Source organism: Neofelis nebulosa, chromosome 6 (assembly GCF_028018385.1).
Source record: "Neofelis nebulosa isolate mNeoNeb1 chromosome 6, mNeoNeb1.pri, whole genome shotgun sequence".
Classification (NCBI taxonomy): domain Eukaryota; kingdom Metazoa; phylum Chordata; class Mammalia; order Carnivora; family Felidae; genus Neofelis; species Neofelis nebulosa.
In genome coordinates this window covers 34,043,418-34,070,539 of record NC_080787.1, presented here as the reverse complement: position 1 = coordinate 34,070,539, position 27,122 = coordinate 34,043,418, and the positions used below count along the sequence as shown (strand labels likewise).

General features: G+C 45.5%; 1 protein-coding gene across 7 annotated transcripts; it reads right to left on the bottom strand.

Annotated features, from left to right (window-relative positions):
• Positions 1-126: 126 nt before the first annotated feature.
• On the bottom strand, positions 127-25,181 carry MSH5 (mutS homolog 5). Of its 7 annotated transcripts, none has more exons than XM_058733365.1 (25): positions 24,899-25,180; positions 24,334-24,490; positions 23,937-24,060; positions 23,407-23,487; positions 23,161-23,223; positions 22,070-22,191; positions 21,786-21,895; positions 21,477-21,512; positions 20,858-20,940; positions 20,037-20,082; positions 15,899-16,037; positions 15,715-15,777; positions 8,179-8,307; positions 7,814-7,886; positions 7,541-7,650; positions 7,224-7,304; positions 3,676-3,763; positions 3,256-3,445; positions 3,013-3,139; positions 2,224-2,373; positions 1,545-1,619; positions 1,192-1,335; positions 844-1,053; positions 596-669; positions 127-383 (listed from the first exon to the last, which is right to left on the bottom strand). In XM_058733365.1, exons 2-25 carry the CDS (start codon positions 24,475-24,477, stop codon positions 272-274), a joined length of 2,574 nt encoding a protein of 857 aa, XP_058589348.1. In that variant the 5' UTR covers positions 24,478-24,490; positions 24,899-25,180; the 3' UTR covers positions 127-271. The 7 variants fall into 7 exon arrangements, with proteins under 7 accessions (XP_058589348.1, XP_058589351.1, XP_058589350.1 ...); XM_058733368.1 differs by having other exon boundaries at positions 844-981; positions 24,899-25,179; XM_058733367.1 differs by lacking the exon at positions 15,715-15,777.
• Positions 25,182-27,122: the final 1,941 nt, after the last annotated feature.

The following is a 27,122-nucleotide window of genomic DNA, read 5'->3' as shown; positions in this document are numbered from 1 at the left end:
GAGCCAGCCAGGTGCCCCAGTGTCACTGTGTTCTTAATGAGGCAGGGCAGACCCCTCTGTGGACTTCTGCTTGGGCTTCATGTCTTTCCTATTGTTTTGTGATGGCTGCTCTAAAGAAACAATACCTTGGTCTGAAATAAACTTTATTCCTAACGTGAAACAGAATTTCCAGGAAAATTGAGAATTTTGGGCCTGAGGGAGACCAGGAAAGAGACAGGGCATGGCAGCTCGCTGGGGTCTTGGGAAGTGGAGGAAAGCCAAGGAAGGACTCTCAAAGGATGCCAGTGGCAGCCGGCAGCACTTCCTGACTCATGAAAATGTCCAGGTCCAAGTTGGGATCTTCCAAATCCAGTTTCAGAAATTTATCTACCAACGTCTGGCAACTAATGGGAGAGAGAAAAATGGGATTTATGGGAGAAGAGATAACTGAGTCCCCAGGCAGAGGAGAGAGGCTGTGGCACAGGAAGCCCAGGAAAATTTAGGGATTTCAGGATAAATCGTGGGTCTCTGAAGGACAAAGAGGCTGAGTCCCTGAAAGGGGGAGAAGAGCTGCAGACATGCTAGAGAGAGCCGGGACACTGGGCCACACACTCACTTTTCCATTTGCTTCTCCTTTAGCAACTCCTTGACAGGCTTGATGGGTTTCCCACTGCGGATCAAGTCTGAGACCTAGGAACCAGAAGGAGGGCGGGGGTGGGGGTGGAGGTGGGACGTGGAGGTGGGGGATGGAGGAGGGGGAGTTGGGTAAGAGAACTGGAACTAAGGGTCAGAAATCCCATGGACCCAGAAAGCCAGGCTAACGGAAGGGAGCCCTGATGGAGGTACTTGACGTTTGGATCTCACCTCCTTGCCACGGGCAATGAGATTGCCGGGAAGCCCAGCCTGGGCAGCTGTGTAGGACGCATGGCTGGCATTGGCAATACCTTCACAAACCTGATAGAAGAAGACTAGGTCGTCCCCATCCTCACAGGTCTCCATGGTCTTAAAAGAGATACAAGGGGACAGTGTGTCATCAATCTCTCTGCTTCCTGCCCTGAAACCCTTGGCCAACCCCTGTGGGGAGTGAGAAATGGGAAGGGACATGGTTCCTGTGCTCAGGGAGCCCCTGTCATACCTGAAGAGCCTGTCCTCACTCAGTTCTGGTAACTGCTCATCCTATGGATCCCTAGAGGGCTAGATGGGTTTCCTTACCAAATACTGCACAAGGGGCCCCTGTGGCAGCAGCTGTAGCTGAACAAGGCTCAGAAAGTTGGTGGCCACAAAGATGTGAGGGCACATGGGTCCAAGTGCCAGCCAGTGTCGTAGCACAGCAGCTAGAAGCGCAAGCCCATCCACCTGCGCAGAGGGCAGGGGTGAGGGTACTGAACCAGAGGTGCCCTGTGTACACTTCTCCACCTGCCCTGGCCTGCCCCGTCTTTGCACTTTTCTGTTTCTTTCTGGCCCCATGCACCCCTGTTCCTTTCCCGAGGCACAGCGTCACCCTCGTGCTCCTTTGTCTTCCCCCGGCTTCCCCTCCTCAGTTTCTCATCCTTTTGTCTCCTCACCGTGTTGGTTCCCTTTCCAAATTCATCAATGAGGACCAGAGACTGCTTGGTGGCATTGTTCACTGCTTTCGCCACCTGCTGGGTACCAGGCGGACAAGGGAGGATTTCATTGGCATTCAAGCCTGTAATGCACTGACCACAGTCTGCCTGTGAATAAAGCTGCTTATATATGTGTCCACCCTACTGGACTGCAGGTTCTTCAGTGGTAAGACACACATTTCATTCATCCTTTCATTGCCAACAGTGTCTCATGCAAATCAAAGGTTCAGTAAAAGTTCATGGTATTGATTCTCCCAGTCTCTGAATTTGGTGCTTCCTGCCCCTAATACAGAAGGCATGCTGCAGAATGAAGATTTTTCTTGTTCTGATCATTTTTCTTTTTAGATTTTTTTTTCATTTAGAGAGAAAGCATGGGGGGGGGGTGTGTGTGAAGGGGCAGAGGAAGAGAGAGGGGGAGAGAGAGAGAGAGAGAGAAGAGAATCTTAAGCAGGTTCCGTGCTCAGCATGGAGCCCACACGTGGCTTGATCCCACAACCCTGGGATCATGACCTGAGCTGAAATCAAGAGTCAGACGCCCACCCAACTGAGCCACTCAGGTGCCCCTGATTATTTTTCAAGAGTAGAGTTCCTTCCTTACTAATACCCTCCCACAATCCCACCCCCCTTTGCTCCCTTTGACCTGGTTAAGGTCGATCATGAAGGTGGAGAGGCCCAAGGAGATGGATTCGCAGCTATGAATCCGGGTGAAGATGGCATCCACTGCCCCAATTTCGGCTTCCTCTGCTGGCACAAAGCTGCCCACCAGGGCCATGAATGTGATCAAGCCTACCTAGAAACGGAGGAGACAGGGCCTGGGGCCTGATGGTGTGGGCTGGGGTAAAGGTGAGTCAAGGCTGAGGGGTGAATTATAGACCAAAGAGGGATGGACACAGTTTAATAGAAATGTAGAGCCCCTTCAGCTTTCTTTAGAATCACAAAAAAGGAAGGGGGGAGGGGGCAGAGGCACACCTGGGAATGGCATGGATCTATTCAGAGATGGGGGAGAGGATTTCAGGGCACAGAAAGATCTGTTAGAGCATGGCTCTCCCTCAAGTACAGAATGGGAACATGTGAGGTAGAGGAGCAGGGAGTGTGCACTACAGACTTTTGATGACAGATCGAGTCAGAACACAGGGGAAGAGCTGTAGGGACCCATGTTTGCAGGCAGGTGGGAGATGGAGACAATGAAAAAGATGCCAGAGGCCCAGTGTGCAGGGATTCTCCTCACTTGTTTTTTTTTAAATGTTTTATTTGGGGGAGAGTAGAAGTGGGGGAGGAGCAGACAGAGGGGGACAGAGGATCTAAAGCAGGCTCTGTGCTGACAGCAGCGAGCCCGATGTGGGGCTTGAACACATGAACTGTCAGATCATGACCTGAGCTGAAGTTGGGTGCTCACCTGACTGAGCTACCCATGTGCCGCTCTCCTCACCTGTTTGAGGTATATGCTCTTCCCTGAGGAGTTGGGTCCGGTGATGACTTTGATCCTCCCTTTGTCCCCGCCACACTCTGCAGAGTTGGGCACGAAGGTTCGGGCACAGAGTTCCATCAGAGGATGTCTGCAGTGGGTAGAGAGTTACCTCGCACATGGCCTGTGAATCCAGATAAATGAAGGCAGCAGAGATGGGGCCTTTGGGCCCCTTGTGTCTATGCCTCCAGCCCCTTCTGCTCTCACCTGCCATTCAGGATTCGGACCCCAAGGAGTTGGGGGGAGTAACGGGGCCTTGAGTAGCCGTAGTCCCGGGCAGCACTGGCAAGAGCCAGCAGGACGTCCAGGCGGGAGGCAAGGTCCAACACACGGGTCAAGACAGCTGCCCGTGCCAGCACCTGACACTGCAGCTGGTACATCAACAGGGTCTCCTGATCTAGAGGTAGGGGAGGAAGGGGGCTGGACATTACCTCCAGGAGAAAATGAAGAAGAGACAAAGAAGCCAGCAGAAAGACCTGGAAATAGGCTTGCAGAGAAAGAGTCTGAGACACCCCAAGACATTGAGAGGAAAAGGTACAAAGTCAGAGTGAGAGAGCAGGAAGAAAGGAGCCTGTTAGAATATCCTCCAAGCTGCCCGCTCCCCTCCAGCCTTTTGCTTCTCCTCACCCCGGATATCACAGTGCAGGTCCCCCAGCAATGCATCCAGCTCCTTGGTTCGAGCACTACGATAGTGCAGCTTCTCCTCTGACAGAAACTGGGTGCAAGGGTTCAAAGCTGTGGGCCTTGCATTCTTGGTCTCCATCTTCTCTAACATCACCCACCTCCAGCCCCACCCCAACTTTTTTTTTAACTTTATATTTTATTTATTTAAAAAATTTTTTTTAATGTTTTTATTTATTTTTGCAACAGAGAGAGACAGAGCATGAGCAGGGGAGGGGCAGAGAGAGAGGGAGACACAGAATCAGAAGCAGGCTCCAGGTTCTGAGCTGTCAGCACAGAGCCCGATGCGGAGCTCGAACCCACAGACCGTGAGATCATGACCTGAGCCGAAGTCAGACGTTTAACTGACTGAGCCACCCAGGCGCCCCGTTAACTTTATATTTTAAAATAAAACAGGGCGCCTGGGTGGCTCGGTTAAGCATCTGACTTCCACTGAGGTTGTAATTTCATGGTTCCTGAGTTCGAGCCCCACGTCAGGCTCTGTGCTGACAGCTCCGAGCCTGGAGCCTGCTTCGGATTCTGTGTCTCCCTCTCTCTCTGCCCCTCCCCCGCTCACAGTCTGTCTCAAAAATAAACATTGAAAGAAAAAAAAACTGAATTAAACAAATGTGTAGAAGAATTATTATGAGGCAAATACCCTTGTGACTAACCATGTAGGTTACAAATTGAGTTAAGAAATTAAAATTTTGCCAGCTACCCCAGAAAGCCATCCTATCACAACCTTCTCCAGCTCCTCAAAAGTAACCTCTATTCTGACCTTTCTGGGAATCAATTCTTTATTTTCTTTGTAAGTTTATCACCCAAATATTCATTCTTAAACACTAGTTTAGGTATGCCTCTCCTTGATAATTTCTGATATATATATTTTTAATTCTAGTATAATTAACATACGGTGTTATGTTAGTTTCAGGTGTACATATAGTGATTCAATACTTCTATGTATACTGTTCAGTGATTATTATTTTTTTTTTCAACATTTTTTATTTATTTTTGGGACAGAGAGAGACAGAGCATGAACGGGGGAGGGGCAGAGAGAGAGGAAGACACAGAATCGGAAACAGGCTCCAGGCTCCGAGCCATCAGCCCAGAGCCTGACGCGGGGCTCGAACTCACGGACCGCGAGATCGTGACCTGGCTGAAGTCGGACGCTTAACCGACTGCGCCACCCAGGCGCCCCTGTTCAGTGATTATTAAGTGTACTCTTTTTATTTTTAACGTTTATTTTTGAGAGAGAGAGAGTGTGAGTGGGGAAGGGGCACAGAGAGAGGGAGACATAGAATCTGAAGCAGGCTCCAGGCTCTGAGCTGTCAGCACAGAGCCCAATGTGCGGCTCAAACTCACGAACCCTGAGATCATGACCTGAGCCAAAGTTGGATGCTTAACCGCCTGAGACACCCAGGTGCCCCAAGATAAATGTACTCTTAATCCACTTCACCTGTTTCACCCATCCCCCCACCCACTTGCCCTCTGGTAACCATCAGTTTGTTCTCTATAGTCAGGAGTCTGTTTTTTGGTTTTGTCTTTTTTCTTTGTTCATTTTTGCTTCTTAAATTCCACATATGAGTGAAATGATATGGAATTTATCTTTCTCTGACTTATCTTACTTAGCATAATACTCTGTAGATCCTTCCATGCCATTGCAAATGGTAAGATCGCATTCTTTTTTTATGGCTGAGTAATATTCCATTGTGTGTACCACATCTTCTTTATTCATTCACCTATCAGTGGACACTTGGGCTGCTTGCATAGTTTGGCTATTGTAGATAATGCTGCTATAAACATAGGGGAGCATGTATCCCTTTGAATTAGTGTTTTTGTATTCTTTGGGTAGTCAGCAGTGTGATTCCTGGATCATAGGGTAATTCTATTTTTAATTTTCTTTGGAACTTCCATACTGTTTTACACAGTGATGGCACCAGTTTTTGTCCCCACCAACAGTGCAGGAAGGTTCCTTTTTCTCTACATCCTTGCCAACACTTGTTGTTTCCTGAGTTTTTGATTTTAGCTATTCTGACTAAAGTGTGGCTTTAGGTGTGAGGTGATATCTCATTGTGGTTTTGATTTGTATTTCCCTGACAGTGAGTGATGTTCAGCATCTTTTCATGTGTCTGTTGGCCATCTAGATGTCTTCTTTGGAGAAATGTCTGTTCATGTCTTCTGCCCATTTTTTAATTGGATTATTTGTTTTTTCTTTTTATTGAGTAATATAAGTTCTTTTTTTTTTAATTTTATTTATTTAAGTAATCTTGGGGCCCCTGGGTGGCTTGGTCGGGCAAGGGTTTGACTTCAGCTCAGATGGCGATCTCACCATTGGTGAGTCTGAGCCCCGCGTTGGGCTCTGGGCTGACAGCTCGGAGCCTGGAGCCTGCTTCAGATTCTGTGTCTCCCTCTCTCTCCCTGCTCCTCCCCGCCCTCTCAAAAATAAATATTTAAAAAATTTTTTAAAGTAATCTCTACACTCAACATGGAGCTCAAACTTACAACCGTGAAATCAAGAGTCGCATGCCAAACGCCCCTATAAGTTCTTTACATATTTTGAATACTAACCCTTTATCATATATGTCATTTGCAAATATCTTCTCCCATTCCACAGTTGCCTTTTAGTTTTTTTGGTTGTTTCCTTTGCTATGCAGAAGGTTCTTATTTTGATGTAGCTCCAATAGTTTATTTTCACTTTTGTTTCCCTTGCCTCAGGAGAGGTATCTAGAAAGATGTTGCTACAACCAATGTCAGATAAATTACTGCCTGTGCTCTCTTTCTAGGATTTTTATGGTTTCCTGTATCACATATAGGTCCTTAATCCATTTTGAGTTTATTAAGTAGGCTTCATGCCTGGCATGGAGCCCAATGCAAGGCTTGATTCACGACCTTGAGATTAAGACCTGAGATGAGACCAAGAGTCAGACTGACTGACTGAGCCACCCAGGTGCCCCTCTCTATTGCATATTCTGGGCTTTCTATTCTGTCCTATTGATCTATGTGTGTATTTTTGTGCTAGTGCTATATTGTTTTGATTACTACAGCTTTGTAATAAAACTAGAAGTCTGGAATTGTGATACCTCCAGTTTTTTGTTTTTCAAGATTGCTTTGGCTATTCAGGGTCTTTGATGTTCCATACAAATTTTAGGATTGTTTGTTCTAGTTCGGTGAAAAATACTGTTAGTATATTGATAGGGATGGCATTAAATCTGTAAACTGTAGTATCAACATTTTAACAACAATTGTTCTTCCACTTCCAGAGCATGGAATGTCTTTCCATTTCTTTATGTCATCTTCAATTTCTTTCATCATTTTGTAGTTTTCAGGGTACAGGTCTTTTATCTCTTTCTCACCTGACTTCTTTCTCTTTTATTTCAGAGCTGGTAAAGATCAAAGTAAAACTGTAGAAGAGACATCCCATATTGGGCAGTGCTAATGGGGGAAGGCCCTCCCTCAGCTGCTGACTCATTTCCCTCATCACCCTCCCCCCCCCCCATAGAAGTCAAGGGCCTTACCATGAAGTCCAGTCCTTCAATCTCAAAGTCACTAGCCTCTACCATGAAAGGCAGGCGGGGAATACAAAGAAGAAAGCCAATCTGGGGAGAGTGCAGAGGAGTTAAAACAGGGAGTAAAGTACTGGGCACCTCATCTCCCCAGAGGATGCCAGAGATCCCAGTATTCTCCAGTGCTTCTCTCAAGGGCCTAAAACCACCACCGTGTTCATATTCTTCACACTTCCCCAGGGGTTTTCTTATCCAGCAGTGTGTCCTTCATAAACCTAATATCTCCCATAAAAGACCCCTGGAGGCTACACCCGTCCTCCTGCCCTCACCAGAGGGATGTAGATGACACTGCATGAAGGAATACGGGAGTCCAGATTCTCTAGCTCCTTTCGGGCAACCTCAGTGAGGAAACTGGGAAGTCCCATCAGCCTTCGTTTTTCTAGGAGGGTGGAAGACATATGAGTATCGAAAGTAAGGTTCCTGCCCTGTTTGCCATGGTTAGTTAGCCCCAGTTGTAGTGGCCACCTACTGATGATGGTACCCCATCACTGGGCAGGCTCGTATTTGGGGCCCATAGGCCCCACTGCACACCCAACACTCACTCTCATCAATTTCAGGATCTATGTTGGGGAGGACTGTGAAACGATTTTCAGCAAGACTGCCCTCAAAATCCACCTGAGGAGATAAAAAGTCCAGTTGCTCATCACCCAGAACCATCTCCCAATCCTGCTCCTCACCTCTACTCGGGTCCCAATCCTCCCTGCAGTTTCTGCTTTAACCCTAACCCTCCAAGCAGGTCTCTGACATTCTGACACTTCCTCTCACCATCTCATTCTTTGGTCATCCAACTGACTTTGATGTCTCTCATCTTCCATAGCACATTCCCCAGAGCACAGTCCTTCTGTGTCCTCCAATCCCACCTCTCTTCCCTAGGTCCCCAGAGGTTCTGCCTTTGTCTTCCACTCACCACTTTCCCAATGAGGCTGGCAATGTGGTGCAGATCATCAGAGAACTCTTGGGCAATGTCCTGAAAGAGCTGGATGGACTGGGGCAGGGAGCGGCAGGCATCCCTCAGGCCCAGGGCACTATACACAGTCTGTAGCAGAAATGGACAGAAGATGGGCTGAGGTGAGGGGACAGGGATGGACTGAGAAGAACAGAGAGCAGCAGGGGGAAACACAATATAAAAGACAGAAGATCTCAAAGGCAAAAAAGAAACAGTAAGTGAGGAAAATGGCATCTGTAAAATTCTGTGTCAGGCACTACACTAAATAGTGAGACTACAAAGAACTAAAATGGGCCCTGTCCCAGATGAGCTCTTGGTCAAACGAGGAAGACAGAAATACACCCAGAAGATTTAAAAATAGGGGCACCTGGGTGGCTCAGTTGTTTTAGTGTCCGATTCTTGGTTTGGGTTCAGGTCATGATCTCACAGTTCTTGGGTTCGAGCCCTCTTGGGTTCTGCACCGACAGGGTGGAGCCTGCTTGGGATTCTCTCTCTCCCTCTCTCTGCCCCTCCCCTGCTCGTGCTCTCTCTCACTCTCAAGAAAAATAAATAAACTTAAAAAATAAATAAATAGGGACACCTGGGTGGCTCCGTTAGTTGGGCCTCTGACTTCAGCTCAGGTCATGATCTCACAGTTCGTGAGTTTGAGCCCCGCCTCGGGCTCTGTGCTGGCAGCTCAGAGCCTGGAGCCTGCTTCAGATTCTGTGTCTCCCTCTCTCTCTGACCCTCCCTGGCTCATACTCTGTCTCTTTCTCTCTCAAAAATAAATAAACATTAAAAAAATAATAGTAAATAAATAAATAAGTAAAAATAAAGTGGTAGGTGCTTCAGTAGAGGAAAGGATCTTTTAAACTTTTTATTTATTTTTAGTGTTTACTTATTTTTGAGAGAGAGAGGGAGAGAGAGCGCACATGTGCACGCACACAACAGGGGAGGGGCAGAGAGACAGGAAGAGAATCCAAAGAAGGCTCTGAGCTGTCAGCACAAAGCCTGACACAGGGCTCGAACCCATGAACCACAAGATCATGACTTGAGCCAAAGCTGGATGATCAACCAACTGATCCACCCAGGTGCCCCTAAGAGGAAAGGATTTTACACTGAGGAAGGAGAAAGAGAAGTAGAGATATGGAAGGCAGAACAGTAAATGAGCAGAAGGAGCAAGATAGCACTGGGGAAAGACAGCAAGAAGAGAGAAAGGGTGAGAGTCACTGACAGTTAATTACCCAGGGTGAAGCTCAGGGCCCTGAGGTGGCTGCCAAGGTTAGACTGAGCGGACAGACCAAATCCATAGGGCATCTACTGAGCCTTACTTGGTGGTAGAAGATATATGAAGTAAATAAATCAAAGGGTTTATACTCTACCCATGATGGAAATAAACAAGCAGCAAAAATAATGACTACCCACAAAACAGATTGACCAAGTTATGGAACTGATTAAAATTATGAAATAAGTTCAGAGAATAAGACTAATATGGACTAGGGTGCCTGGGTGGCTCAGTCGGTTGAGCATCTGACTTCGGCTCAGGTTATGATCTCGCGGTCTGTGAGTTCGAGCCCCACGTTGGGCTCTGTGCTGACAGCTCAGAGCCTGGAGCCTGCTTCTGATTCTGTGTCTCCCTCTCTCTCTGCCCCTTCCCCGCTCATGCTCTGTCTGTCAAAAATAAACATTTAAAAAAATTTAAAAAAAAAAGACTAATATGGGCTATCTTTACAGAGAAAAGGAAACGAACTTGGTTGTGAATAAGGCTATTCAAAAGGAAGGTGAGTATTCTGTTTGAAAGCAAGAGCATGAGTAAATGAATAGAGGTAGGAGTAAGAGCCAACACTTATTGAATGCTTACTAGGTGACAGGCAATGTTCTAAACTCTTCACATATGTTAATTTCATTCATCCTCAAAATAATCTTTGGAGATAGGAATTATCTCCATTTCACAGAGGAGCAACTGGAAGCACAAAGAAATAACATAATTTGCTCAAAGTCTCACAGAGTAAATAAAAGAGCTGGGATTTGAACCCAGGTGTCTGGCTTTTAACCACCCTGCTACGTTGAGAACACAATGTGCAGAGCCCCTGAATGCATAGCCTGGCCTGGCTGATGAATGTTCAGTAGTGGGAATGGAAGATACAAATAGTTCCACATATCTGTTCATGTTAAAAGAAACCTGCTGAAGATAATAAGAAGCAGGTTTCTCACTGGCAGAGAAAGAAGTTACAAATGAGGAAAGGAGGAAGTCTGGAGTGAACTCTGTGGTATTGACTGTGGTACAGAGTGAACTCTGTGGTATCAGAGGTATGAGTATGAACTCATGGATTCTTATATAGATAGATCGATTCAGGAATACAGATGTATATGCATGGGTTAGCATACTACATTAATTTCTTTAGCTCTGTCTGTGGTGAAAAGAAGTGACAGATACCCCAGTAGCAATAACCACATCTAGTGTCCAGATCTTGGTTTCTAATACTATTCTCCAAAGAATGTAACCAGGACTCCTTGGAGAAATGGTTGATTCTAGGGCTTAGGCAAGGAAAATATAAGATGACTCTGGAGCATCTTGTAGTGGTAAAAAGTTAGGAAGTGCTCAAAAATGGACTGGGGGCCATGTCAGAAGAGCATATCAAAAGCCTACCTGAATCTGAAAAGCCAATCTAAAAGCTAAATGGGCATATTAAAAATACACTTTAAAAAACTATTTAAAAAGGGGTGGGGGGTATGCGCCTGGGTGCCTCAGTTGGTTAAATGTCGGACTCTTGACTTCAGCTCAGGTCATGATCTCGTGCTCATGAGTTCAAGCTCCACATCAAGATCTGTGCTGGGTGCTGGCAGCACAGAGCCTGCTTGGGATTCTGTCTCCCTCTCTCTGTTCCCCCCCTGCTTGCTCTCTAGCTCTCTCTCAAATAAAAATACACTTTAAAAAACTATTAAAAAATAAATAAATGGGTATATTAAAAGTCAATCTGAAAAGAACTCTTAAGGAACTAAACTAGAAAAATTTGAGTAAAATAAAAATACAACACTGAATTATAACTCATAAAAGATTTCTGACATAACTGTACTATGGTTATGTCAACATTGTTTTTTGGTAATATGTTAACATTAAGGGAAACTGGATGAAGGATATGTGAGAACACCATGTACAATTTTTGCAACTTTTCTTTACATCTTAATTATTAAAAAAAAAAGAATTTATTTAAAAAAAATTTTTTTTTCCAACGTGTTTTATTTATTTTTGGGACAGAGAGAGACAGAGCATGAACGGGGGAGGGGCAGAGAGAGAGGGAGACAGAATCGGAAACAGGCTCCAGGCTCCGAGCCATCAGCCCAGAGCCTGACGCGGGGCTCGAACTCACTGACCGCGAGATCGTGACCTGGCTGAAGTCGGACGCTTAACCGACTGCGCCACCCAGGCGCCCCTAAAAAAAAAAGAATTTAAAACAAAGCAACAGAAGGATAAATCTTAAAAACTTTAAAAAGAAAATGTTATCTATAGGTGGGGGGGGGGGGTGGATAGAAACTAGAATTAGTTGACTACATAATAGTTTGGAATTACATAAATATTTTATGTAATTATAAAAATAAATGAAATTTTAAAAATTCTTAAAAATCAAAAATAGAATGAAACAAATGAACATAAATGTATGTCCAGATAGTGACATAACTACACAGAGAGGAACTATTCCAAGTGACTAAAACAGTAATTTGACTGTATATCCTTAGTAGGGACAAAAAGAACTTCCCTCCTCCTCCCAAAAAATCTTAAATTATTTTCAATAATATCATTGATAGTAGTGCTAGAAGTGTTATACTAAGATCGTTGTGGATGTAATGTAGGAAAAGGCAAATGAATGATATTCTAATCTTCTCATTGCTAGTGTTATTGAGAACCAGAATTTTCAGTATGAAGAAGAAATACTGAAGAAGATAAGTAAAGGAATATATAAGGTAAGGATGCTGTGCTTCTGAATTTAAATTGGTGGTATCAGTACCAATTTTATCATGCATGTATTTTACTTTTTAAAAGTTCCTATATATGTCCACAGAAAAGTCTTAAAAACAATAAGTAAAACATGCTGGGGCATGTTTCAGCATTCAGACTGAGACAGCCTGTGATACAATTTTTCACTAAAAGGAACAAGGGCTCCTTGGAGAAATGTCTCATCCTGGGTCAGAACCAGGAGATATGAGATGTAGGGGCACCTGGCTGGCTCAGTCAGAAGAGCATGTGACTCTTGATCTTGGAGTCAAAATTCAAGTCCCACTTTGGGTGCAGAGATGACATAAAAAATAATAACATAAAAAAAATAAAATTAAAATAAAATAAAATAAAATAAAACCAGGAAATGTGAATGATATTTTTGTTAGATCCCATCAAATCAGAGAGCAGGAGGGAAGCTGCCAAGTGGGAAAGTCTACTGGGGTCATGTTTAAAGGACTCAGAAGCCAACATGAAGAGGCTCCCATTGGCCAAAGATGGAATAATCTGAACATGTAGAAAGACTAAAATTGCAGAGGACTGAAACACACGCATAAATCTGAGTTCATGATGATACACAACAACAAAAAACACACTGGCTACCTTGGAGGATGTTAGGGAACCAATTTCCTATATGCTGATAGCTGATAAATAAAAGCAGGGGGAGGGAAATCAAGCAATTTCTATGATATGAAATATATCACTGGGAAACCAAAAAGCAGATGAGAGGGTTTCTCTTTACAGAAATGTTCTGGCTAATAAATGAAGAAAGGATGACAGAATAATACTACTTTGCAATCTATAAGGAAATAATGGACTTAGGTATTAAACATCAAAAGCTGCTAACATCACAAAAGGAGAGACAGACATATGAGACATTATATTCCTCCACTTATAAAACAGTATTGAAAAAAATCTAACTTGGATTTGATCGATCTTCTAGGTTCAACTATTTACTTACAGAAATTCTAGAAGAGCGTAAAACATGTCAAAAACACCTACTGATTACATTCAGCAAAATCCAGGCTAAGGGAAATTCTTTCGGACAAACAATATAACTTCTTCAACAAATAATTTGCAAGGGGAAAAAGAGAGATAAAGATTGAGATAGAGATGGAGGGAGAACTATGAAAGGCAAAAGGAACCCACAAAGGAGACTTCAAGAGACATCAAACCATTGCCATATGTTGAACATATTTGCATCCTGATTAAACAAAATGTAATGTTTTAAAAATCATGACATTTATGAGAGGATTAGAAATGTGAACATCAGGAGGGCCTGCGTGGCTCAAGTCAGTTGGGCATCCTACTCTTTTTTTTTTGAGATACAGAGCAAGAGCAGGGAAATAGCAGAGAGAGGAAGACACAGAATCTGAAGCAGGCTCCAGGTTCTGAGCTGTCAGCATAGAGCCCCACGTAGGGTTCGAACTCATGTACCACGAGATCATGACCTGAGCCAAAGTTGTACGCTTAACCGACTGAGCCACCCAGGCGCCCCATCTGACTTTTGATTTTGGCTCAAGTCATGATCCCATGGTTCATGAGTTCAAGCCCCAGTTGAGGCTCTATGCTGACAGCATGGAGCCTGCTTGGGATTCTCTCTCTCTCTCTCTCTCTCTCTCAAAATAAATAAATAAACATTAAAAAAAAAAAATGCAGGGCACCTGGGTGGCTCAGTCAGTTAAGCTTCCAACTTTGGCTCAGGTCATGATCTTATGGTTCATGAGTTGGAGCCCCGTGTCAGGCTCTGTGCTGACAGCCTGGAGCCTGCTTTAGATTCTGTGTCTCCCTCTTTCTGCCCCTCCCCCACTTGCGCTTGCTCTCTCTCTCTCTCTCTGTCAAAAGTAAAACATTACAAAAAATTTTTAAAAACCTGCTTTTAAAAAGAAATGTGAACATCAGACAATTTGTAATATTCAAGAATTATGCTGTTAGTAAGATAATGATATTGTTATTCCTTTTTATGTTTTTTTAAGTTTTTATTTATATTTATTGTGAGAGAGAGAGCACCCACATAAGTGGGGGAGAGGGACAGAAAGAAAGGGAGAGAGAGAATCCCAAGCAGGCTCCAAAGCATGGCTCAATCCCACAAATGGTGAGATCATACTTGAGCAGAAACCAAGAGTCTAATGCTTAACTGACTGAGCCACCCAAGCACCCCCATTATTCCTTTTTAAAAGTAGTTTTGAGGGGCACCTCTCTCTCGGCCCCTCTCATGTTCATGCTCTATCTCTGTCTCTCAATAATAAATAAACACTAAAAAAAATTTTTAAAGTAATTTTTGGGGCACCTGGGTGGCTCAGTCAGTTGAGCATCTGACTTCAGCTCAGGGCATGATCTCATGGTTCATGAGTTCAAGCCCCACATTGGGCTAGCTGCTATCAGTGCAGAGCCACTTCTGATACTCTGTCTCCCTCTCTCTCTGCCCCTCTCATGCTCATACTCTTTCTCTCAAAAATAAATAAGCATTAAAAAAATTTTTTTTAATGTTTATTTATGAGAGAGACAGAGACAGAGTGTGAGTGAAGGAGGGGCAGAGAGAGAGAGGGAGACAAAGAATCCAAAGCAGGCTCCAGGCTCTGAGCTGTCAGCACAGAGCCTGATGCGAGGCTTGAATCTGCGAACCGCAAGATCATGACCTGAGCTGAAGTCAGACGCTTAACCGACTGAACCACTCAGGTGCCCCCAAAATAAATAAGCATTTAAAAAAAAGAGAAATTTTCTTTTAGAAATCATATTAACATATTTATGGGTGAAATTATATGATGGCTGGAATTTGCTTCAAAATAATCCAGGAAGGGGAAAGCAAGGAGAAGATATACATGAAACAAGATTGGCATGAGTCCAAGTGTCAAAGCTGCATGGCGGGTACATGGAGGCTCATTATATTACTCTAAATTTTTTTTTTTTCACAACTTCTACAATACAAAGTTTTTTTCTTGGTTTTTTTAAGTGTTGGGATAGGGTGCCTGGGTGGCTCAGTCGAGCATCCAACTCTTGATTTCAGCTCAAGTCATGATCCCAGGGTCAGGGGGATCGAGCCCCGAGTCGTGCTCTGAGCTGAGCATGGAGCCTGCTTAAGATTCTCTCTCTCTCGGGGTGCCTGGGTGGCTCTGTCGGTTAAGCATCCGACTTCAGCTCAGGTCATGATCTCACGGTCTATGAGTTCAAGCCCCGCGTCGGGCTCTGTGCTGACAACTCAGAGCCTGGAGCCTGTTTCAGGTTCTGTGTCTCCCTCTCTCTGACCCTCCCTGGTTCATGCTCTGTCTCTCTCTCTGTGTCTCAAAAATAAATAAATGTTAAAAAAAAAAAAAAAGATTCTCTCTCTCTCTCCCCCTCTTTTTCTGCCCCCCCACCCCCCGGCTCATGCTTGCTCTCTCACTCGTGTGCTCTCTCTCAAAATAAATAAATTTAAAAAAAAGTGTCAGGATAAAGTTGGAGAGGGTGACCAGAGTACAGAAGGTCTGGATCACATGCTGAGGGACTTAACTTGGATTTCTGGGATTCAAGAAGGAAGATCTTACCTTGTACAGAACTTGCCAGTCGCTGACCTTGGTGTGGGACAGCTTCATGCGTTTCAAAATCAGCTACAGTCAAAGGAACAGCCATTGTTTTCCCTCTCCCACTCTAATGCTCCTCAAAAAGCCGCATGTCCAATATTGACCCTCAAACTCCTTCCCCACCTCCCGGCCCCCACCCCTGGCTCACAGGCACATTCTTGATATGACCCAGCAACCGATGCAGCATTTGAGCCATGTCCAGATTCTGGGGTAGTAGGAAAAACTGAATGACATCCAACCGAGAATTTAGCTCTCCCAGGTCGTGAGTCGGACGTGTGAACCATAGCCTGGAAGCAAGACATGACACAGGGGGTGGGGACAGAAATTACATCTGTTCTCGTTATTGTCTTGATACCAGCTTGTGAAAATGTGTGTCTGGAGGTCCCTGGGGATTGTGGTAATCAGTATCTGTACTGACAAGTACAGTGTCCTATCTATGCAGGCGTGTTCACACAGATCTACTAAAAATCTCTGCATGTGAGCACGACTCTGTTTATCATGGTTTTGATGGATGTAACCATGTGTCATTCCATGTGGATATGTAATGGAGCTTGTCAATATTTAGAGGGAGTGTAGCGTATTGAGGTATTTGTGTGCCAACACTCTAGTTCTCTCTGCAGCTGAGTAGGAGACGGTGAGTCAGCGTGAGTTTATCTGCATTTAGCTGTGAAAGTGTCTCTGGGTGTAACTGCACACACGTTCATCTTTTCTTGTTGTTCTGTAAAAGTATATAACCATTCCATGTGGAATGATAATCCTCAATTCATGATAATGGTCATCTCTGCAGAGAAGGATTGGGAAGGATACTGAAAAGGCTTCAATGACATTGTCTTTTTTTTTTTTTTTTTTTTTAAGTAAGTTCTATACCCACTCTGGGACTCAAGCTCATGACCCCAAGATCAAGAGTCATATGCTTGGGGTGCATGGGTGTCTCACTCGGTTGAGCGTCCGACTTCAGCTCAGGTCATGATCTCGCAGTCTGTGAGTTCAAGCCCTGCGTCGGGCTCTGTGCTGACAGCTCAGAGCCTGGAGCTTGCTTTGGCTTCTGTGTCTCCCTCTCTCTCTGCCCCTCCCCTGCTCATGCTCTGTCTCTCTCTGTCAAAAACATTAAAAAAAAATGTTTTAAAAAAAGAGTCATATGCTCTACCAACTGATCCAGCCAGGCGCCCCTTCAAAAACATTGCCTTATTCTTAAATTTGTTCGTGCAAACATAGACGTTTGTATTATTATTACTTCCACATTTTGTGTGCCTGAGATATTTCCTAATAAATTAGTATACAGTAATAAATGTTTCTTCTGTGTTTGTCTAATTCTGGGTGCCCCTATCTTCTCTATGGCTATGAAGAGTGTGAGACTCTGCAAGGACCTGTGAGCCCATGAATTCTTTTCTGTATCAGAGCAAGCCATTAGGCATGTTATTTTACTTTATTTATTTTTTTAATGTTTATTTATTTTGGGGGGGAGGGGCAGAGAGGGAGGGAGACAGAGGATCCAAAGAAGGCTCTGAGCTCTCAGCGCAAAGCCCGATGCAGGGTTCAAATCCCCAAACTGTGAGATGATGACCTGAGCCAAAGTCAACAGACTGAGCCACCCAAGCACCCCAGGCATGCTACTTCATATAAAGAACCAACCTATGGAGACACTATGGCCGGAGGATATGTATCTCACACTATATAGTCTATGGCCAGTTACCCTGGGTTAGAACACCCCAGGTTAGAGTAAAATGGAGAATTAGGTTGGATTCGAGGGTAGGTTTTAGGCACCTCTGCTCCTTAGCCACAGAGAGCTCCACCAGCAGCTGTGTAGGTCAGTCTGTGAATACCCTTCCCCACCTTGGAGAGTACAAGCAGACTTTCTTGTAAAATACCTAGGTTTTTCAGGGCGCCTGGGTGGCTCAGTCAGTTAAGCATCCGACTTTGGTTCAGGTCATGATGTTGCGGCTTGCAAGTTTGAGCCCTGAATGGGACTCTCTGCTGTCAGCACAGAACCCACTTTGGATTCTCTGCCCCTCCTCCACTTGTGCTCACACTAGTGCTCTCTCTCTCTCGCTCTCTCTCTCATAAATAAGCATTAAAAAAAATACTTAGGTTTTTCTGACTCACGTACTGCTAGTGCCAGGAGAAATCTTAGTCAAGCTAAACCTCCTAATTCTACAGCTGAGGAAATGAAGCCCTTAGACAAGCAGCTTGTCCAAAATCTAGAGCTGGGTCTCAAACTCAGGTCTCCAGACTGTGAGCACAGTGCTCTTTAGAGCATACTGTGACATTCAGTCACCTTCCTGGTGCCCTGTCCAGTTGGAGGCCAACTGGGTCCTTAGTTCATGATTCAGGTTGTGATTCCATGCCCTGCTGGATCCTACCTGGGGGGATCTGCATTCCTCCCCTCCCCTTTAACTCTGATCTCTTCTCCCCTGAGAATTCCTTCTCTCTCATCCCTGGTTGAGATTAGAGATCTGCACCTGTAGAATGCGTGGGTAATGAAGGCACCCCAATTACCTGGAGATGACCTCAGATTATCTAAATTAACCTCTAAAAGACACACAGTGCAGGGCAGGTGAGGTGGGTAAAGGATTGTGCACCTGTAGGCTAGCAAAGGTTTCAGCTCTGAGTTTGTACAGATGACGTGACCAATGTGTTTGCATTTGTGTACCTACTCACTCGGTGCTACTACATACAAGGCCATGTGCCAGGCACTGAGGTAACAGGAATGACCGTTGTATGGAGCTCACAGCTATGAGAACAAGCAGATTCACCGACCGCTAACTCCAACCTGATGTGACAGTACAACTAGAAAACAAACAGGCAACGTGTGAGCAAACAGGAAGGTGTGTGTCAGTCTCCTTATGGGTGCCTGTGAAAGTTTCACCACGAAGGTGATAGTTGGCTTGTACCTTGAAGAAGATGTAAGATTCTGACAGGTGAAGAACAAGGGAAAAACTTTCCAGAGGGAACTGCATAAACATGGGCATGGTGTATTTCCATGATGGAAAGTGGCCCAAATGTCTGGACTATAGGGCAGATCCAGTAAGGATGGATTTAGGAAGGGCTCTGGAAGATAATCATGGAAGTTTAAATTGGGGTGAATGGGAGGGGTCCTGAACATCATACTGCTAAATATGCTAATCTCCAACCCACGGAGAATGGGGAAGTCTGAGGCTTATGTTATTTTGTTTTTACTTAAGGTTTAAAAAAAAAAAAAAGTGGAGTGACATGCTCAGATCTCTGTTGTGGAATGACAAGTATTTTCGAACGAAGGACAGATTGGAAAAAGAAGAGATTCAAAGCACAGAGACCAATCTGAAGGTGAATACAATGCCCAAGGTTAGAAATGATTACAGCCAGAGTTAGAGCAGTGGAAAGAGGGAGAGAGATGTCCGAGAAAGACATTTCAGGGTACAATCAATAGGTCTTAGTGAATAATTGAATACGAAGGGTGAAGGAGAAGCATCAATCCAAGGTTGAGAAGCAGTACTGCCAGCGATGCCATTATGCAGATAAAAAAGGATGCAGGAAGACGAACAGGTCCAGTGGGCATCAGTTTAGATGCTCTGAGCTTGAACTGCCTATAGAAATTGCAACTGGTGATGACGTGCGGTGAGCATTCCACATATACAGCTCAGAAATAGAGACACAATTTTGAAAGTCAACAGACAATAGCTCAAATGTGAAGTGTGATTTTTATAATTAAAGATAGTACCATGTGGGGCCTGGCATGTGACTCTTGATCCTGGGGTCATGAGTCTGAGCGCCACGTTGGGGAGTTGATTGTACTTAAAATAAAATTTAAAAATCTTAAAAAAAGTAAAGATAGTATCATATGAGGTCGAAACTTCCAGTTATTAAAAAAAAGACACAATGTATAGCATAAGGAATATAGTTAATAATACTGTGTTAACTTTGCATGGTGACAGATGGTAGCTAGAGTTATCATGGTGATCACTTCGAAACGTATATAAACACTGAATCACTATATTGTATACCTGAAACTAATATAATATTGCAATCAACTACACTTCAATAAAAAAAGATATTACCATGTGTGCATTAGTATTTTGTGATTGTTTCTGCTGCTTGCATGTGTGCCAGTCTGTACCATCAATGGGCATACGTATATCTGTGCTGACAACATAAAATGAGGATACTAGCTACCACACGGGATTGGTGTGAGGATTAAATGCGTTTAGCCAGCATTTGGGAAATGGCAGTTCTCAGCACTATGAGATGGGGTGGTTTGTGTGAGTCTGTAGAATGAATACATTAACCTGCAGCACATGTGTGAGACTTACCTGAGCAGCTTCTGTCCCCACTTACAGTGGCATCTATTGAGGATTCCTGTGGGGAGCAGGGGCAGGCAGTGAGCTTGTTACAAGGCAGGGGCAGAAAAAGGAATGTGTGGGTGTGTCTAAACTGAGGCATCCGGGCCAGAGGTTCGGTTAGGACAGAGTTTGGACAGGCTGGCCTGGGGGCATTCTGCAGATACAGAACACAAAGGCAGCTAAAGCCAGCGACTGGCCACAAGTCTGAGCCAGGATTACCGTCCAAGGGCTTAGGGAGGGATAGCCACTCACAGGAACAGTTGGCCAGAAAAATACACAGAGCAGCTGTGGTTGGATTCACAAAGAGGCCAACACATATATGTAAACATTAGACACAATCCACTGAGGTATGCACAGTAAAACCATGCGGCTACTTGGGGAGATGTCCCCACTACACCCTAAAGCCAGAGATAGCTGACAAAGACTCAATGCAAATAAGTTATGCATAAGTTATGGACAGTTATGCAGTTATATAACTCTCCTCTAAACATAGGGACTCCCAAAGTCCCTAAACAGGTGCACAACCAGCAGAAACATCCATAGAAACCCAAGGAAGGAACATGGAATTGGTAAAGTAAGAGATGATATGCAAATGACACTGGACAACTATGGATGGGGGGTGCCCAAGCTCAGGGAGGGTACAAGGAGCATAAGAAAGCTGGACTGGAGTGGAAGAGACATCTGGCAACAGGAGTGAAGTGGGAGGGAAGAGGGACTGGGACACATGTTGGGAGGCAGCTGCTTTTCTGGCAGCATTTTGTAGTGTGGGATGAGGGAAGGGGCATACCTACCAAACAGGCTGAGCCCCTCCTTCAGTCCACTGGCCACTTTGTACACTGAAGGGTGAGACTCACTCTTAAATATCTGCAGAACACTGTAAGGGAGAAGTGAAGGAGCTTGCGGTAACTTGGATTTAAAAAAAATTTTTTTTAAGTTTATTTTTGAGAGAGAGAGCAGGGGAGAGGCAGAGGGGGGTGGGGGGAGAGAGAAAGAATCCCAGGCAGGCTCTGCACTGTCAGCATGGAGCCTGACACGGGGCTTGAACCCTGAACCATGAGATCATGACCTGAGCTGAAACCAAGAGTCGGACACTTAACCGACTGAGCCACCCAGGAGCCCCAAGGTAACTTGGATTTTTTAAAGGGAATTGAGAAGATGGAAGGGAGATTGGGAACATCCTCCTGAGATCAAATTTGGTTGTAAGGTCTGTCCCTCACTTCTGTATCAGTTTTTCTCTTTAGAAAAGGAGGGTGACACCTTTGGGCTTTTCTCCCTCTCTTCCCTTTTCTTCAAGGAGAGAGACCTTAATAACCCCTGGATTAAAGAAACTGGAGCCTCACTGGGATTATTAGAGTATTAAACTTAATCCTTCTCTCTCCCCAGAGACGCAGCCTGCCTCCATCTCCTTACCTGTAAGTGTCTTGATCTATGCTCACCAGATGGGTCCTGAGGACAGAAAACAAGAAGAAAGAAAGGTGGCTGGGGTAGGAGCGGTGTGAGTTCATTCTTAGGTTCCACCCCCTAGATCCCCCTCCTGGAATACTGTCTCAGTCATCTCCCCGGAGCTCCACACCTCCTTCAGGTGCTCCTATGTGTCCTAGAGCACTTTACCTGATGGGTCACTGCCCACTCCTCCCCCCCCCCCACCCCCACCTTGTCTTGCTGTTAAGACCTCCCAATCCCACCTTACTTTGCTTGAGGTTAGGGTAAATCACCTACAACACAAATTTCTTAAAGCCCAGGATGGGGACGCTGACATTATAATCTTCCAGTTCAACCCCAATTCTTCTTCGACCCAGGAACTTGAGCAGCCCTCCAAGTGCTCGAACCTGGGAGGAAATCAGTAATGGAGTTGAGGTAAATCCCAATGTCCTGGAGGCTGGACAACACCAGAGAAAACTATTATTTTCCAGGATTGGACTAGTACCTCCCAGGACTCAACCCTAGGAATGGGTATTGGTCCCTTTCTCCAACCAGCCCTCATCTCCCAGGACCCTTCCTACCGTGAGGAGGCAGTCAAAGGGAATAATAGAGGAGAGGAAGAGGATTTTCTCAGTGGTAGTCATGGAGTCTGGGATGAAGGAGTAGTTTCCAGCAAGAAGGCGCTGTTTGCTTATCTCCAGACCTATTTTGGGGGAAGCATGAGAGGGAAGGGAAAGGTCTTGTAGCCCAATTTTCACCCCATTTTAAGAATGAAATGATAGAAGCAAGAGAGAGGATGTGACTTGCCAAGTTACACAGGCAGTTAATGGAAAGCTGAAACAAGAATCAAATCTTCAGGGGCGACTGGGTGGCTCAGTTGGTTAAGCTTCTGACTCTTGGTTTCAGCTCAAATCATGATCTCATGGTTCAGAGCTCGAGTTTGAGCCCTGCATCTGTGCTGTCAGCGTGGAGCCTGCTTGGGATTCTCTCTCTCCTTCTCTGCCCCTCCCTTGGTCACACACTCTCTCAAAATAAAATGATGATGATGATGATGATACTAATAATAATGTACCAAATTTTCAGACTTAGTCTAATTATCTCTTTATTTTACCTAGAATATAAAGATCTTTGGTTGAGAGCACAACCTGAGAAAGACAAGTGATTCAGAATATCTATTCCTAAGGTATCTATTTGGAATTTGGGATTTGGGGTCAAAGGATCATATTAATAGAGGAATGAATAACACTAATGTCTTAATATCTAAGTAGAATAGAACATTCCTTATCTTTTTTACAAACCTGGGAAGGTTTTGTAAAACTTTTTACAAACCTGGGAAGGTTTTGTCTATTTTTTTTTTTTTTTAAGGGACAAATGGCTTTGGCTTAAAGGTAAAAATCCCAACAATCAAAGCTATCCACAAAGTGCCACCACTTCCTCTTCTCTGGGAAGGCCCTCATCCCTAGACACGCCTATGTGGAAACTTCACAAGGTTTCAGGTTATTAAAGGGTAAGGAGCAGGACAGATCTTGAGGAGACTGCTTATGGGACCTGGAGAACACAAAGGGTTAGGATAAGATAAGGCTGAGGAGAGACTTCTGATGGAGCTCAAGTAGAGTAAGGAGAAAGGGGTAGGAAAAATGGGATGAGGAATTGGGCAAAGGAAAGGAAGTACCAAAATCCACACTTGGCAAAAATACAATTTCAGGTCTCTTAGGCTCTCTGTGTTCCTGGGAGGCTGTGGGGGAAGCAGAGAAAGGGCCATGAGTCTGAACATCTCAGTCCTCTGCCTCTGTCCCACCTTCCCTCTCACCCAATTCTGGCCTCCTGGCTGTTGCTCCTTCAAGACCCTTTAGTCTCCTGGAATATTCCACAGTTCACTCCTTTCCCATTTTTGCTTTTCCCCTTACCCAGTCCTTACCAAGCTTTCCTAGAAACCGAGTCATATTCTCATCCTGTTTGGCACTCGTAACAACAGACCGGGGATTGATTTCATCCAACACTTGGAAGAAGAATGGAGACCAAATGAGTAAAAGGATCCTCTAAGGGGGTATCCATAGGCCTCCCCTTGCTATTTCCTTCTACTCCCTCCAAAACAAACAAACAAACGCACCCTCATTTCCTCCCTCTAAAAGTAAGAGGTGCTCTGCACATTGGGAGCATAGGTAGGAGTCAGGCATGAGATTGAGGAATGAGAAGACTGGCAGGGTGGCAGGAGGGAAGAGTGACCTGGAGATTGTCACTAGACTCCAAAGCCCTGCAGGACGGACATGACTGATTTGCCCAGCACCTGATACATTATAAACAATAAGTGTTGAATAATGAAATGAATTCCTATAAACAACAGGGGGAAATTCTGGGAGTCAATAAAATAAATTGAGACAGGTTAGGATAGAAGAGTGAAATACACTTCCAGTCTCAGAGTAGAGGAATCCATGGTTCTGCTCCCACCTCTCTGGAGAAGCTTGAGACTCTCATGGTCTGGGGCATCTGGCATGAAGTGGATGGTAGAGTCACTAGTGTCATAGTAGGCGATGCCCAAGTATCCTGAAGTCCACAGCGCACACAGATAGATCTATCCCAGGAAGAAGAAAGGAAACCGACAGGAAAGGAAACTGCTGGTAAGTGTAGGGTTATGCCATGTCCTACTTAATTTTAATCATTTTATCAAATCCCTGAGATAAGTATCATCGTCCCCATTCAGTCAGTGTCAAACAGAGCAGAGGCAAGTGACCTGCCAGCTATTCCAAGCCCACTGATTCTAACATCCCGAAGTTCCAACCAGCTCCCTGCTCTCAGGATCCAAGCGCCTGCTCCACCAGACATCAGCTATCGCCGCCCCAGAGACCTCCGCCGGCTCTTGCTCGTTGTCCTCCTCCTCCTCAGCCTCCCCACGGCCCGACACTGGGGCCAGGCTGGGAAAGCTGGCCGAAGCTGCCCCCGGCTCCGGGCTCTGCGGCGTCCCGCCTGGGATCGTTCCTACGGAGAACATGGCCTTGGACGCTCTGGGGGCGCAGAAAAAGAAGACGGTTCAGGAGCGGGATTTCACCGCCAGGAGGCTGGGATAGGGGGTGCGTAGACACGCAAATCCACCCGAACTGGGAGAGGGCTGAGGCGCAGGGCTGCAAGGGCCGGGGAGAGCTGCGGTAACGTTTTGTTTTTAACATCTGCAGGCATTTTGACAGGCGACTTCTTAGGTATATCACCAAAGTCCAGACTGCAAAACCCCACGTGCCCCACCCACATTCCGGTCACCAGGAGCTTGTACTTTGGCTGGAGGGCCCTGAGGGCCGAGTCTGCACGTCTCCTCTCCCCGCCTCTGCCAACCATGCCCCCACTATCGCAGCCCTGAACTTCTCGACTTCCTACCCCAGTTGCGGACACTCGCGGCACTTTCCCGCGTTTTCAGTCACCTGGGTAGCTACGTGCGCGAAACCGCGTCACTAAGAGCCGCGCTCCCGCAAGAGAGGCACACCTGAGTGGGGGCGGGGTGCGCGCGCACACGCCCCGCCCCTCTAAGCCGCTATTGGCCGGAGAGATCCGGATCCTGCTTAAGACTTCGACAGCACTGGAGGGAGGAGAGGATCGCTGTTGCTAAGACGGCTGGACGCTGATTGGTCTATTCGCATATGGGGCGGTGTCCGAACGTTCAAACTTCCCGCCGCCAGTGCCGTTGCTTAGCACTCGGGCCTTAGGCCTGCCGGGTTTGGGCTTTGATTAACGCGGGGTGGAGCCTGTGAAAGTCGGAAGCGGAGCTTGAGTCAGAGCCTACGGAACTAACTGGTCTAGGCGGGTTGGGGGGAGCAGCCTAAAGGGGCAGAAGCGAATTGCATTTTTTTTTTTCCGGAGAGCGAAGATAAGCACATTATTAAACCTGTACCAACAACTCTAAATTAATATTTGTACCCACTGAACTAGTATTTATGAACAGCTTAGAATTGTGCCTGGTAAACTTAGTAAAAGCCACGTGTTTTAAATAAATAAGCAGAAATAAGCAAGACTCCTATCCTAGTCCTCTTTTGCTTATATCCTTGGTTCAGGGTATTACCACCCCAACGAGGGAATTACTGGGTCTCAATTATAATTTTTGTCTCCTACAAGGAAGTGGAAGCATTCGAATTACACCAAAGTCTGGTGGAGAGAATTAGACCTGATAAGAACAGCTACACTCCTGCTGAGACATGTCTGTACCCCTCCTACAGATGCACACACACCCACATCCGTAAGTACAGAGGGGTGTTATTCATTCACTCAGCAACTATTTAGTGCCTACTCTGGGTCAGGTGGTAGACCCAAAGTACTGAACATTAATTAAGTATGGGCTTCATGAAACTTTTTAGTGTGTGTGACGGGAGGGTAAGCGAGGAGATTGTGAGGGGGACAGAAATAAACAAGTATATACTTTAAAAAATACATCCTCCTCCCCAACTTTGTCCAGGGTACCCTGAGATGGGGAGATCCCATGCAAGAGGTTAGAGAAGATGGTGGGATAATCTGGCTCTGCTAAACAATGATTGGAAAATCCCCTCTAGGAAGAAAGCTGGGGAGTGAGTTAAGGGCTAGGTTAATGGTTACCCCTGGCAAACGGTTGAGCAATGGAGCTATGGAAACCTGGAAGAGACTGTCATAACTCTAAGGCGTGTCAGAGAGGGACACACCTTCCAATCTGGGGTGAAAAGAGATTAGGGACTGGTTTACCAAGCCAAGGAAGGGGAGGGAGTGAAAAAAGAAACCACCTTTCAAAGGAAAGGATAGATATTAAGGTAGAAGAAAAGCAGAGGTAAGGAGATGAGACCAGAGGGACACTTCTCTGATGCAGGATTTAAGGCTGCAGCCCCTGGTTTCAAATCCAGGGGGCTCTGCTGAATAGTACCGGGAGAGGGCAGCATTACCTGTCATCTGGGAAATTAAGGCAAAATACCTTTTGGGTAGCCAAGCCAGCCAGCCAAAATCAATATTGATAATCAAGCCAGCTCTAGCTATAAAGCTGTAGGAGAGAAAAGAGAGGCAGAGAAGAAGCTGCCAAAACCTGTTTCAGCTCAGGGCTGGCCCTATTTGCCTGAGGCGTCTCCCAGAAGGGAGATCTCTGTGGGGCATATTCTCTGATGGACATTGACCAGCTGAAATAGAAGAGGACCCTAGGAATAGGGCTGCTTTGACCTCCTTTCCTCAGATGGAAGGGGTCCTGTGTGCAGAATTTGAGGATCACCCATGGAGAAGACTCCCCCCACCCCCACCCCCCACCCCCACACACACATACACACTCATGGAATCATTCTACAACCTTATAGGATCTTACTATTCAAGGAAGCAAACACAATATATCTCCTCTCTGGGGAGGAGAGAGATAGGCCTTCCCCCAGAGAGGAGAAAACCCACAGAAAAGGAAGCAGGAGAGGAAACCACTAACTGTTAGTTTCCAGCAGCATGTTTCTCACTCTGCCCCAGTCCTCCCCCAAGTCTCTCCCTTTCTTTAAGTGTCAAGGCCTGTTTTGCTCCTATGTGCTTGCACTCCACCATGTTTTTCTGGAACTGTAGGTCTCTTGTGAGCAAGGGGTGAGGAAGAAAGAGAAGGTATGGTAGGGTAGGAGGGAAATTCAGGATATGGAGGCTGGAATATATCCAGTTTGGAGGATG